We start from the raw sequence: 14,399 nt of genomic DNA on the forward strand, positions 1-14,399 counted from the left end.
CCAACTTGCCAGCTACCAGCTGTGCAACCTTGGGTGAATTACTAGACCTCTCTGTGCCTCCGTTTCCTCATCTGCAAAACGGGCAAATCTACTTCCGAGGGTGGGTGTGGAGATTAACTTAATTGCCCCACCCAAGGAATTCAGATTGGCAATGTCTGGCCCGCATTCCATGAGGTCGGTGACCCGAACATCGTCATTCAGGCGTAGGTTCTACTCCCGAGTGTCTGTGAGCTTCTGGAGCCTGTCTTTCTGTGTCTCGGGAATCTGGGGCAGGGAGCACCTGCGGAAGCATGTGGGGTTATCTGTGATGGTGGGCTCTGTCTCTCCACCTGTAAAATGGCGATAACACAGCACCCCTCACAGGGTTGCCTGTGGGTGAGACGGGTGTTAGAGCATCGGTGCAGTACACAGCTCCACACACGTTTGCTGGTATCTTTCTTTTATCTATAAAACGCCAACAATATTAGTACCTACCTCACTGCCGGAGCCCTGGTGGCTCAGTGGTTAAGCGTTTGGCTGCTAAGCAAAAAGTTCCTAGTTCGAATCCACCAGCCGCTCCTTGGAACCCGTATGGGGCAGTTCTCCTCTGTCCTCTAGGGTCGTTATGAGTGGGAGTCAAACCCACTGGAGGGCACATAACCACCACCTCCTTGCCGTTTCTAGAAGGATGAATTTAATTAACTTACAAGCACTTAGAACAGCGTCTGGCAGGCAGAACACACTCACTGTGGTTGTTGTTGCTGACAGCCTGTGGGGTTCTGTGCCTGTGATTACCGGGGTGTGGGTTGTGGTCACGTGTGGGAAGTGGCTGCGGGAATCTGGCCCTACAGGTTCCTCCACCGCTCACTTCCTCTGCACCCCACCTCCTACTCCACCATCTCCCCAGCCCTCACTCCAAACTCCTCATGACCTCTGAGGGAGGAGGGGGCTGGGGGCCGGACTCCCAGGTCTGAGGGAGGAGCGACTGAAGGCCGGGATCCTTCCCCTAACAAGCCCCTTTTTTAAACACCTGCTCGGGTTCCCCGCCTCCTCCCGCCCCCTCCCTTAACCCCAAACCCTGAGGAGCCGGGGACAGTCGCCCAGACCCGACCGATGGCGGAGGTTGCAGAGGGACACACGCTCAGTAGCGGGACGGAGGCAGACGGGAGCCCCCCGGAGCCGCCCTCGCCGCCCTCACTCCCCTCGCCGCTGCCGTCGCCCGCCGCCCCGGAGCCCCGCGCGTCCCCGGAGCCGGAGCAGCCGTCCGAGGCGCACGCGCGGCAGCTGCTGCTGAAGGAGTGGGGGCCGCAGGGCGGGAGCCTGCAGCTGCCGGCGGGCCTCAGCTGGAGGCTGATCTTCCTGCACCGGCCGCTCTACCGCAACCTGCTGCGCTCGCCCAACCCCGAAGGTGCGCGGCCTGGCCCCCGCCGGCGGCTGACCCAGACCGTCTGTCTCTTCATCTGTCCACCTCCGTGCTTCCACGTCTCTCTCTCCACCCTGCCCCTGTCTCCTTGTCCCTCTCTATTTCTTTCCACCCGTCTGTTTTTCTGTCATTGCGCCTTTCTCTCCCTGTTAACCCTGTTTCTCTGTATCTTTCTTTCTCTGTCTCCATTTCTCTCTCTCTGTGCCTATGCTTCTCTATCTCTTTCTCTTGGGACCTCTTTGTCCCTCTGTCTCTCAATAGCCCCTCCCCATCCCTCACCCTATCTCCCATCCCTCCCACCTCCCACCCTGACATTCTCAGGGCGCTCTCTGGAAGGGGCGCCTGACTCATTCATCTCTGCCAGCCTAGTCTGGCCCTGCGGGCCGGGCACTAGGGGGAGGGAATGGTGGGGATGTGTGGGGGGGTGGGGGGGGGGGTGGGAACCTCGCCAAACCTGAGGCCAGTCACCCGCATTTCAGGTATCAACATTTATGAGCCAGCACCCAGTACCGGCCCCACCCAGCAACCCCTGGAGAGTCTCGGTGAGTGCTGGGTGAGGGGGCGCTGAGGGGAGGGGTGGTCGTTGCCTAGAATGGGCATGTTCTAACGCTTTGCTCCTCCTCCTGCCAGGCAATTTCAGCGGGTGGGTGATTAGCACAGAAAAGCTCCAGCAGCACCGCAGGTGAGTCGCCAGCGCCCCGTGTGACCTGGGTTTGAATCCCGGCTTCAGCCTTCCTTGCTGTGGGACCTGGAGAACCTGGCCTTGCCTCTCTGGGTCTCAGTTTCCGGATCGGTTTAAACAGGGTTGGTGACAGGAGGGCATGCTCGTAAAACACTCAGCATAGGGTCTAGCTCCCTGTGTGGTGCAGGTGCAAATGGTTAACGAACTCAGCTGCCAACGGAAAGGCTGGAGGTTCGAGTCCCCCCAGAGGCACCTTGGAAGAAAGCCCTGGTGATCTACCTCCAAAAAATCTACCACTGAAAACTATGAAGCACAGTTTTACTGACACACATGGGGTTTTAGCACATAGTAGATGCTCAATAAATGGCACCTATTATTATTACTCTCCGCCCCTTTTCCTAGGAGAGGAAGAGTCGCCCCAGGCCACCATTAAACAGAGCCCACTTTCTGCACAGTGGCAGATGGCGCAACTGCGTGGCTCGGTCATGCACACCGGGGTTAGATCCCAGCCGTGCCACTTCCTTGCTGCTTGACCTTGGGCAAGCCACTTCCCACCTTGAGCCTCGGTTTTCTCATCTGCAGAATGGGTTCAGAACGCATCCTCCGGGGACTCATGGGAACTGAGACTGGAAAATTCCTGGGGAGCGGTCAGCACCCCATATGTGGTGCCACTGATATTATTACGGTGGGGGTTCCTGCTCCCTGGGCCGGGGCTCCAGCGGGTCCTGGCGCCCCCCCTCTCGGCCTGCTCTTTTCACAGCTGGACGGCGAAGCAGCAGTGCGTGGACCTGCTGGCTGAGGGCCTGTGGGAGGAGCTGCTGGATAACAAGCAGCCGGACATCACTGTCATGGACTGGTATGGCCCCACACAGGCCGCCCCCAGCCCCAACCTCGCCCAGCCTCCCCTCTGGTCTGAGCTCCTGGTCCTGCACGATCCGGCCCTGCCCACCTCTCTGGCTTCTTCTCTTAGAGTCTTTTAGTTCTTGAAACGTGCAAGCTGCTTATATCTTTGAGACTTTGCCAAGGCTGTTCCTTCTTTCTCGGCTGCCTGTCCCCTCTGTTCTTGAAGCTAGTTTCTCCTTATCCTTCAGGAGTCAGGTACACATGCCTCCTCCAGATGCCTTCCCTGATCACTCGCCACCACCACCACCAGTTGGGTCAGACGCTGCGCTCCAGTGCTCGTGCCTCCCCGCCCCAGGCCCCGACCCCTCTGCCTCCCTGCACCTCCCCTGCCCTGGCCCCGACGCCTCCGCCTGCACCTCCCAATCCCAGCCTTGCTGTCAGTCTTTGGTGACACGTCTTCCTTCTCCACTGTAGTATAAGCCCATGAGGGCAGGACGTGGGGCTGTCTTGGTTGCCAGCCCAGGGCTGTGCACAGAGTGGGTGCCGTGAGTGTGTGTGGAATGGCTAATGTGGTCAGGGCTTGGGGCGGGGACGCTGCGCCTGCGGTGTGGCAGCTGAAGACCTAGGCCCCACCCCCAGGTATGAAGACAGTCGTCTGGACTCGTGTGTCTATGAGCTGCATGTCTGGCTGCTGGCTGCTGACCGACGCGCTGTTATAGCGCAGTACCACGTGGCCCCCCGGACCCCTGGGACAGGCCCCCCCGGGCGCTGGGTCCAGGTGAGACCCCAGCTGTGTGTTCACGGAGGGAAGAGGAAGGAAAGTGGGGTTCGTGGGTCCTTAATAAGGAACTTCTTCCTAACCCTTGGGGTGCCACAGGTGTCCCACGTATTCCGCCAGTACGGCCCCGGAGTGCGCTTCGTGCACTTCATGCACAAGACCAAGAACCAGCTGGAGGCTGGTGGGCTGCGGAGGACAAGGGTGACTGACTCCTCCGTGTCTGTACAGCTCAGGGAGTGATTGCGGACTCCGTGCCTGCTCCGACCCTGCCACATCTACACTCCCAGAGCTCTGCCTTGACCCTTAGCCCCTCCCTGACCCTTAGCACCTCCCTCACCCTTTAGCACCACCCTGACCCCTTAACACCTCCCTGACCCTTAGCACCACCCTGACACTTAGCACCACCCTGACCCCTTAGCACCTCTCTGATCCCTTAGTGTCTCTCCGACCCTCAGTGTCTCCCCAACCCCTCAGTGTCTCCCCGACCCCTCAGTGTCTCCCCGACCCCTCAGTGTCTCTCCGACCCTCAGTGTCTCCCCGACCCCTCAGTGTCTTTCTGATCCCTTAGTGTCTCCTTGACCCCTTAGCACCTCCCTGATCCCTTAATACCTTCGTAACTTCTCAGCATCTTCTTAATTGTCTGCTACCTCCTAGCCCCCTTCATTTCTGCCTGGGCCTTTGGCTTCTCATTTGACATCTTTGCACATTCTTAAATGTTTGACTCTTTGCCATGTCCCCTGTATTCTCCAACTTCCATGAGGGCAGGGGCCACGTCTTCCTGATCCAGTGCTTGAGAGATGGTAGGTGCTCAATAAATCTTTGTTGAGTGAATGAGGAAATATATGTGGCCAAGGATGCCTCGGCACTTCCCTGGTCTCTGCTCCAAGAACTTCACTGGTTTATATCCCATTAGCACATCCCGAACCCTTGGTCCTTAGCACCTCTCACCGTCCCCTTCCCACCTCCTGTGACCTCTGACCTCTGACCTCTTCACACAACCCCAATTTATAGCTTCTTAGCATCCTAACATCCCGTATCTCTTAACTCACAGAATTTCCTCCTCCCTCCAATCCCAAGTTATCAGCCCCCCCAGAACTGTCCCCAGGCCTTTATTTCCTTTCCTCGGCTCCCCTAAACCAAAAAAAAAAACAAAAACCAAAACAAACCAACCCGTTGCCGTCCAGTCAATTCTGACTCATGTGACCCTGCAGGACAGAGTAGATCCACCCCATAGGGTTTCCGAGGCGTGGCTGGTAGATTCAAACTGCTGACCTTTCGGTTAGCAGCCAAACTCTTAACCACTGCCAAAGCCCCCATACCCAGCTATCCATCAAGGGTCCTCTTCCCAAATATGGTGATGGGTGTGGTGTGGGGACAAATTGCAACATGAACAGAAATATACAAATTTGAATTAAGGTGTCACCCATGTGCTGGGGAGGAGAGGGGTGAAAAGTTTTTAACAACCCCTAAGGCCTGGGTAGGATCCCTGAAAGGTGCCTTGGCCTGGTGCTCTGCTTCCGGGAAGATCACAGTCATGAAGACCCAATGGAGCACAGTTCTGCTGTGCAACACATGGGGTTGCCATGGGTCAGAATCAACTCAACAGCAGCTTGGTTGGTTGGTTAGTTAAGGCTTGGGTTCCAGCCAGATCATTCAATGGGCCCTGGTCCTAATCTGGGGCAGGTCCTGGAAGGTTCCTTGCTGTGTCAGGCATTAGCCTTTTAACTGCAGAAACATGGGGCATTCTGTCGGTCACGTGGAAATCCACTATTCACCAAAAGGTGTGGGAAGCATTTCAATATTTACCTATTAGCCAACAGTGCCCCCTTGCAAGCTGGTTGAATACTTGCCATACATCTGTCCTTCTGTAGGGGCGTGTCTCTGTGCACCCCTATATCCACGTCAGAATCTGCAGTCCTGTCCCCATCACGGCCTTGTCCCAGGCATGGGCTGACCCAGAGCTGATGGCCCTGCTGCCGCCTCCCCCAGTCCTATGTAGACTTAGGTCCCAAGCACAAAGAGGTAGCAGACAGAGACAACTTCAAAAGGCCTGTATTGCAGGGAAGGCAGGGTGGGGGGTAGCCAGAAAGCTTTCTCTTGGGTCTCGTTGCCCTCAGTAGACCCCAGGGACAAGGCTAGGTGAGGGGCCCAGCGCTGTATGGCGCTTGTGGATGAGGGATCTCCAAGGCATCAGTAACAACTGCAACAGAAGAAAAAATGATCACCAGGGGGTGCCGTGTGCTGAGAGATCCAGGGTCTGGGGGGGTTCTAGAAGGATGAGCTGGGGTGGGGGCTGGGGAGGCTGGGTCTGAGGCTACAAGTTTAGGAGCTGGGGTCTTGCTCTGGGACTTTGGGGCTGGCTTGGGAGGGTGCCAAGGCTAGATCTAGGGTCCCAGGGTGTGTGAGCTTGGATAGGTGAGTGCAGGGGGGGGGGTTCAGGGGGTTCGGGAACCCTGAGCAGGGGCTGTGGGACTGGTTTCAGGGTTTAAGGCTAATCTAGAGGGTCTAGCTGAGTGGGGAACATGAGGGCGGTGCCAAAATTGGGTCTGGGCAGCTGGAGATGGGGAGAGGGGCCCAGAAGGGGAAGGGGGTGGGACAGGAGAGGAAGAGATGGGGAGGGAGACCTCCACCCCTTTGGAGCTGGAGACATTCCTAACCGAACTTGGAAATCCAGAATCTGTGACATATGAGATGGATATATTTGAATGGCACTTAAAAACCTTTGCAAGTCAATATACAAAAGACTTGGGGAAAAGTCTTGCAACATTGAGGACAGCATAGAGTTAATGGTTATAATATGTAAAGAGAGTGCTTACAAACTGACAAGTAGAAATCAACCCCCCCCAACACACACACACAAAAGGAGAGGTCTTAGGAGGGAGAGAGGGAGGCAAGAGGAGGCTGCCACCAGCTCCCCGACTCCCCAGTAGTCAAGAGACTTTTTTAACCAAGGTTGGAAATCTAGAATCTATAAAATAAAAGGTGAACCTGTTGAACTGTATAAAACAAACATTTTGTATGAAAAAAAACGGATGTGGGGGAAAAACAGACTTAATTCATATAATATCCAATGAGCACTTACAAACCTGCAAGCAGAAATGAAATAGGCCAAAGGAAAGATGAAGGAGCATCACAAGAAGGTGAGTGTCTCAATCATCTGGTGCTGCTCTAACAGAAGTACCACAAGGGGATGGATTTAGCAAAGAGAAGTTTATTCTCTCACAGTCCAGTAGGCTACAAGTCCAAATTCAGGGCTTCAGCTCCAGGGGAACGCTTTCACCATCAGCTCAGGAGGAAGGTCCCTGTCATCAGTCTTCTCTTGGTCTGGGAGCTTCTCTGCGTCAGGGACCCCAGGTCCAAAGGACGCACTCTGCTCCCGGCACTGCTTTCTTGGTGGTACGAGGTTCCCATGAGTCTCTGCTCACTTCTCTCTTTTATATCTCAAAAGAGATTGCATTAAGACACTAATCTTGTCAACCTCATCAGTATAACCTCATCACAGTGACAGAATTTATAACACATGAGGAGATCACATATAATCTCATCATAGTGGTAGAGTTTACACCACATAAGGAAATCATATCAGATAACACAATCATACAATACTGGGAATCATGACCTAGCCAAGGTGCTACACACATTTTTGGGGGGACACTATTCAATTCATGACAGTGAGGGAGGCTGGGACCCCCCAGGGCTGGAAGGGACCCAAGCCAAGACGTTCCAGAGGCTGTTTGGAGCCCCTGGCCTCCGGCCAGGCAACAACAGGGGTCAAGAGTATGGATGTGCTGATCAGACAAAAGTTCAAGTCTGTGGCTCTGTGAGTGAGTCCAAGTTGGAGCCTCAGTTTAGTCATCTGTAAAATGGGTAATAGTTATTCCTACACCATAGGATTGTTGGGATGATTACAAGAGACTATAGGGAGTATGATGGAGCCCTGGTGGCACAGTGGTTAAGAGCTTGGTTGCTAACCCAAAGGTCGGCAGTTTGAATCCACCAGCTGCTCCCTGGAAACCCTATGGGGCAGCTTTACTCTGTCCTATAGGGTCGCTATGAGTTGGAATCAACTCTACAGCAATGGGTTTTGGTTTATAGAAAGTATGAGGGTTAAGAGAACAGCATACAGAACCAGACTGCCTGTGTCCAAATCCCAGCTCCGCAGTGAGCTTTTGATGGTGATTCTACCCTCTGGGACCTCATGGAGACAATGGTGGTATCTGCGTCAGAGCACTGGTATACGGAGCAAATGAATTAATGCCTGTAACAGCCTGTTAGGGATTGAATTGTTTCTCCCAAAAATGTGTGTCAACTTGGCTAGGCCATGATTCCTAGTGTGTGATTGTCTACCATTTTGTCATCTGATGTGATTTTCCTGTGTTGTAAATCTTATCTCTATGATGTTGTTGAGGCAGGATTAGAGGCAGTTATGTTAATGAGGCAGGACTCAATCTACAAGATTAGGTTGTGTTTTGAGTCAGTCTCTCTTGAGATATGAAAGAAAGAAGTGAGCAGAGAGGAGGGGGACTTCCTACACCAAGAAACAAGAGCCAGGAGAATAGCACATCCTTTGGACCAGGGTGCCTCCGCTGAGAAGCTCCTAGACCAGAGGAAGATTGATGACAAGGATCTTACCCCTGAGCCAGCAGAGACAGAAAGCCTACCCTAGGAGCTGGTGGCCTGAATTTGGACTTCTAGCCTCCTGAACAGTGAGAGGATACATTTCTGTTTGTGAAAGCCATCCACTGGTGGTATTTCTGTTACAGCAGCACTAGATGACTAAGACGCCTCCCTTAGAGTAGGGCCTGGCCCTTGGTGAGAGCCATATGAGCACCTGCCACCGTTATTATTATGAAAGCTCTTGGCACAGTGTTTGCCACGTCGTGAGGGTTCAGCAAACCTAAACCATGACAACAGCACAGTGACCACATTGTGTTGTTTGGGTCACACAGCTAACCGCACTCCCTATGCTCCCCCGAGATGCCGTGTCTTCTGCCTTGGACGGGATAGTGCAGTGGTTAAGAGACTGGAAACCCTCAGAAGTGAGTTCAAATTCTGACTCTGCCACCTATTTGCTAGGTGACTTTGCTCAAGTGAACTCACTTCTCTGAGCTTCAGTTTCTTCTTACCTTCAGTGGGCTAATATGTAGATGAGGTCACTGTGTGAAGTCACTTAAAATGACGATAATAAAATATGATTCATAAAGATTATGAACAATCTACATCAAAATCCTTATTTCTAAATATAAATATCAACATTTAATATTGAATATTGCAGAGGACTTGAAGCACTTACTGATGAAGATCAAGGACCACAGCCTTCAGTATGGATTACACCTCACCATAAAGAAAACAAAAATCCTCACAACTGGACCCATAAGCAACATCGTGATAAACGGAGAAAAGATTGAAGTTGTCAAGGATTTCATTTTACTTGGATCCACAATCAACGCCCATGGAAGCAGCAGTCAAATCAAATGACGTATTGCATTGGGCAAATCTGCTGCAAAAGACTTCTTTAAAGTGTTGAAAAGCAAAGATGTCACCTTGAGGACTAAGGTGTACCTGCCCCAAGCCATGATATTTTCAATCACCTCATATGCATGTGAAAGCTGGACAATGAATAAGGAAGACCGAAGAAGAATTGACACCTTTGAATGATGGTGTTGGTGAAGAATATTGAATATACGTTGGCAAAAGAAGGAACAAATCTATCTTGGAAGAAGTATAGCCAGAATGCTCCTTAGGAGCAAGGATGGCGAGACTTTATCTCATGTACTTTGGACGCGTTATCAGAAGGGATCAGTCCGTGGAGAAGGACATCGTGCTTGGTAAAGTAGAGGGTCAGTGAAAAAGAGGAAGACCCTCAACGAGATGGACTGACACAGTGGCTGCAACAATGGCTCAAACAAAGCAAGGATTGTGAGGATGGCGCAGGACTGCGCAGTGTTTCATTCTGTTGTATGTAGGGTCACTGTGAGCCAGCACTCTCTTGACGGCACCTAACAACAACAACCATACTGAATTAATATAATAGATTAAATATAAATATATAAAGCACTAAGTACAGTGCCTAGCACACAGTTGGTGCTCAGTAAATAATGATTCTGAGGCCCTGCACTCTGGCCAGACATGGATCCTTCTCCCTTTCTTCCCGTCATGACCCCATGAAATCGAATCTCCAGCTGCTAACTTCCCAGCAGACCTCTTTGACCTCTGGGGCACAGAGTCTGCACCCCCTAGCTCTGTGAGGGCCTCGGACACAGGGAAGGAGACATGCATGTAACACAGTCATGCATAGTCACCTGCAGTGCCACCCACCCAGGAGGACTGTGAGCCTCAGACAAGGGCGTGAAGACCCTGGTGGGAAGGTAGAGCCACAGCACATGGCCCACGTCATACAGAACACATGGAGACCCAGGACCGTGGATACAGCTTCCACAGGCCAGGGCCACATGGGCAGGGGGCAAAGGACACCGCTTCACATAGTCAGCCACTGATGGCCACCAATTCTCAGAGGCGAATTCTAGAGAACTGCAAGCATTGAATGCGCACATGTGCTTGATACACAGTCCCAGAGAAAACAGTCACAGATCACCCTTCCCCAATCACACACCCACGATCTCAGGCAAGTCCTCAGTCCTTGACCCTCACACCCTACACCCCACACAATCTCACACACGCAAAACCCCACACCAACACACATCTGAGATGCCCATGCACGTGCACGCACACACACACACAGCCACCCACCCACACACACACACACAGCAGCCTCATTCAGAAACAAATTTCCTCACTGTTTATTAACACAAACTGGGCAAATAGTAGAAAAATAAACAGCTCCTTATTACACTCTATTTTTTCTTCAAAGAGAAAAGTGTCCTGCCCTCGAGGAACTCAAGGGACCTTGAGAAAGTCAGACGGTAAATCAATAATTGGAGCACAATGTGAGAAGTGTTATAACGGGGGCATCGCAAAGAACGCTGGGAAGGCAGTGAGAAGAACAACAGGTTTTTTTTTTTTTTAATATCCACGGATACAGTTTGATTCTTCTAATAAGAAATCCTCTTTTCAGATCTCACAACCCTGATTTGATATTTTTTGCCAGACCATAATAAAAGGAGATTGCCATACCCATGAAATGCCACTGTCAGAAAAAAAGAAATTCTTTGGCTCAGTCAGGGCGGTGCCTGAAAATAAATATTAGAGGTGGCATGTAATGCTAAGCATGTTGCATAAATACAGGAAAATGTTCAGATCAGTACTTAAGTTCACACTGGGTCATCAGACTTAGTACAATTGTGTAATAATACATTACTGAAAAGGATTATTATCTACATAATCCTTAAGGGTTAATATGCCCACCCCCCCAGGCAGTGATAAGCATATGATTTGGAAGCAGTGGTTCTCAAAGTGTGGTCCCTGGACCCACACGATCAGCACCCTCTAGGAACTTGTTAGAAATGCAAATACCCGGGTCCCACTCCACACCTGGGACACAGGCATGACCTCTGGCAGCACAGACGGTGAAGTGCGTGGCTGCTAACTGAAAGTTTGGTGGTTTAAACCCACGTGGTAGCTCTGGGGGAGAAAGACCTGGAGATCTGCTTCCATCAAGATATAACCAAGAAAACCCTATGGGGCAGTTCTACTTTGTCACACGGGAACACTCTGAGTCTAAATCAACTCGAAGGCCCTCAACAACAGCCCTCGGCCTGCTGAATCAGAAACTGGGGGATGGATCCAATCATCTGGTTTTAACAAGCCCTCCTGGTGATTTGGAGCCCTGGTGGTGCAGAGATTAAGAGCTCGGCTGCTAACTTAGAGGTCGGCAGTTCAAATCCACCAGCCGCTCCTTGGAAATCCTATGAGGCAGTTCACCTCTGTCCTATAGGGTGGCTATGAGTCACGATCGACTTGACGGCAGTTAGTTTGGTTTTCATTTTCCTGGTGATTCTGAGGCACGCTTATGTTTGGGAGCCGCGGGGTTAGGGGTTTGTGTTAGTCTTCATATGTCATTGGTTTGTTACATCTAGAATTTTCTGTATTGATGCCTCCATTTGCTCAGCTCCTATGAAAGCTTATTTCATGTCATATTTCCTGACTGAAATAAAAATTCCATTAGCAACAGAAAAAGGAGCATCTCTTGGAGTCCTAGGTGGAGCCTCATAAGGCAGGGCCTGGTACCAAATGCCTGAAACTTAGGTCTTGTCCAACACAGACCAAAGATCAGTCATCATCTAACTTCAGGACACGGTTGAAGCCATTTCTCACACACACCTGCCCCAGGTGAGGCCCCTTGTCTTGAAGGGTTCCGGGGCCCCATGTTGTTGTCAGCTGTGGGTGAGTCTACCCGACTCAATGCCGGTGCACAACAGAGCTAAACGTGCCCAATCCTAGGAAATCCCCGTGATCGGCTGGGGATTGGACCCTTTGTGCTCCATAGGGTTTTCATCAGCTGATTTTGGAAGCAGATTGCCAGACCTTCCGAGTCCATGTTAGTCTGGAAGCTCCACTGAGACGTGTACAGCATGATAGCATCACCCAAGCCTCCACTGACAGATGGCTAGTGGCTGTGCATGAGCTGCCCTGACTGGGAATCGAACCCGGGTCTCCTGCATGGAAGGCGAGATCCATAGCCCCCTTTCAGTCCGGGCAGAACTTCTCCATCTTTAACTTGCCCGGAAACCACCTGGGGGGTGTGTCTTATTACAATGCAGATTGGGATTAGCAAACCTGGGGTGGGGTGGGAGTTGGAGCCCTGGTGGCGCAGTGGTTAAGAGTTCAGGCGGCTAACCAAAAGGTTGGCAGTTCAAATCCACCCAGCAGCTGTACCTTGGAAACCCTACGAGGCAGTTCCACTCTGTCCTATAGGGTCGCTAATGAGTCGGAATCGACTCAACAGCAAAGGGTTTGTTTTGGGGTGGGACGCGGGTTCTCCATTTCCTACAAGCTCCCAAGCGATGCCAGGCGGCCTCTTCGCGCGCTACGGTTTTAGTAGGGCCGCTTTCCACAAACTGGCAATCCCAGCTGAGGGTGACAAAGCGAGAATGCAGCCCAAATTTGGTCTTTGCTTTTAGGAGAAAGGATTGCAGGAAAAGGGAGGCGAGCAAGACCAGGAAAACAGAGAAGTGGTTAAGACTGGAAGAAAAACTCAAGTGAAACGTCAGAAGGAAGCCTGTGGAAGAAGCTGGGTCCGAAACCCCTACCAGCTGGAACAACCTCAGCCCCTGAGCCCTTGCGGGAGGGCTGCAGAAATCTAAATCAGGGGGAGGGGCGGGGCTTCTCTCAGCCGGACCGGGGAGGGGGATCCTGGAAGCACTCGCTAGGTGGCGCCATAGCGCAGATTGAGCAAACGAGTTCTGGCCATCCTGGACCGCTGGTTCAAATCCTGACTCCACCAGCTATGTGCTGTGTAAATTTGGATAAGTTACTCAACCTCTCAAAGCTTCGGTTTGAATAATGATGCCCTCTTATTATAGTTTTGAGGCTTCTTGGGAGGTTCGCCTATTTAATTGGTCATTGGTACAGTCTATTTTTCTTTAATAGTGTTGAGATACAATTACAGCCGTTTTATTAGTCTTTTCAAATTACTGATGATAATTTGTGGATCCTCTCTATTGTATATTTGTTTGCTTTTTCTTTAATTTGATCTCATTTCATTAATAATAATAAATGCCATTAGTGTCTATTGTTTATTATTTGGAGCCCTGGTGGCGCAGTGGTTAAGAGCTCAGCAGCTAACCAAAAGGTCGGCAGTTTGAATCCACCAGCTGCTCTTTGGAAACCCCACGGGGCAGTTCTACTCTGTCCTAGAGGGTCGTTATGGGTTGGAATCCACTCGATGGCCCCTGGCTTGGCATTTATTATTTCTTTCATTCTTCTTCTTTTTTTCTTTATTGTTCTGCTCTTTCACTAACATTTGAGATGGATGTTAGCTCATTAACTTTCAGCCTTTTTTTCTTTTTCCGCATTTGTATTGAACGCTTTGCATTTCCTTTGTAGTGCCGTTGTGTGGTTTACGTCAGAGAATAAGTGTAGTGTGGAGAGATTGAGTCAGGCACAAAGTGCTCAGTATGTAAACTATTAATGTGCTTCGATTACATTTATTTCATTAGGAGTGTTAGAGAAAGAGACAGAGTCAGGCAGTGGGTTAGTGGGTAGACCTGTGGACATAATCCCATTTAGAAATAAGGTTTTCTTTGTTATGTTAACAAGGCCATATCAGTATAGGATGTGTCCTAGACCTGTTCACTTCTGAGTGATATAAACAGAAGCGTAGACAGAGACAAGCAAGCACAGATGGGGAAGACAGATACCATGTGGGGCTCGCCAGGGACCAAGGAATGCCAGGTGAAATGGACCAAAAAGAACCCTCCCCTACAGCCACATTCTGAATTTGAACTTCTGGCCTCCTAGACTGTGAGAAAATAAATTTCTGTCTGTTAAAGCCACCTCCTTGTGGTCTTCCTGTTATAGCCGCGCTAGATAACTAACAGCAGCACGCATACTCTCCCACATAAATGGTCAGGGACACACACAGTCACTGTGCTCAAACTCGTACACATAGGGTTACAGCTACTCAGTAAAACAGTCCTTCATGCAAATTTCCACACACAGAGGGTGATTGTAGTAGTCTGTATAGTGACTAAGATTGTCATCCCAGCAAGTTTTCTAGTACATAGACCTAGCTT

At 51.0% G+C, this 14,399-nt stretch overlaps 1 protein-coding gene across 1 annotated transcript; it reads left to right on the forward strand.

The window, feature by feature from the left end:
- The first annotated feature begins 1,092 nt into the window (after nt 1-1,092).
- NCCRP1 (NCCRP1, F-box associated domain containing) lies at nt 1,093-3,945 on the forward strand. The gene is made up of 6 exons (XM_004388214.1): nt 1,093-1,387; nt 1,882-1,944; nt 2,033-2,084; nt 2,845-2,940; nt 3,567-3,705; nt 3,805-3,945. The coding sequence occupies exons 1-6, from the start codon at nt 1,093-1,095 to the stop codon at nt 3,943-3,945; spliced, it is 786 nt and encodes a 261-aa protein (XP_004388271.1).
- Nucleotides 3,946-14,399: the final 10,454 nt, after the last annotated feature.

This window comes from Trichechus manatus, unplaced genomic scaffold, assembly GCF_000243295.1.
Source record: "Trichechus manatus latirostris isolate Lorelei unplaced genomic scaffold, TriManLat1.0 scaffold00207, whole genome shotgun sequence".
Classification (NCBI taxonomy): domain Eukaryota; kingdom Metazoa; phylum Chordata; class Mammalia; order Sirenia; family Trichechidae; genus Trichechus; species Trichechus manatus.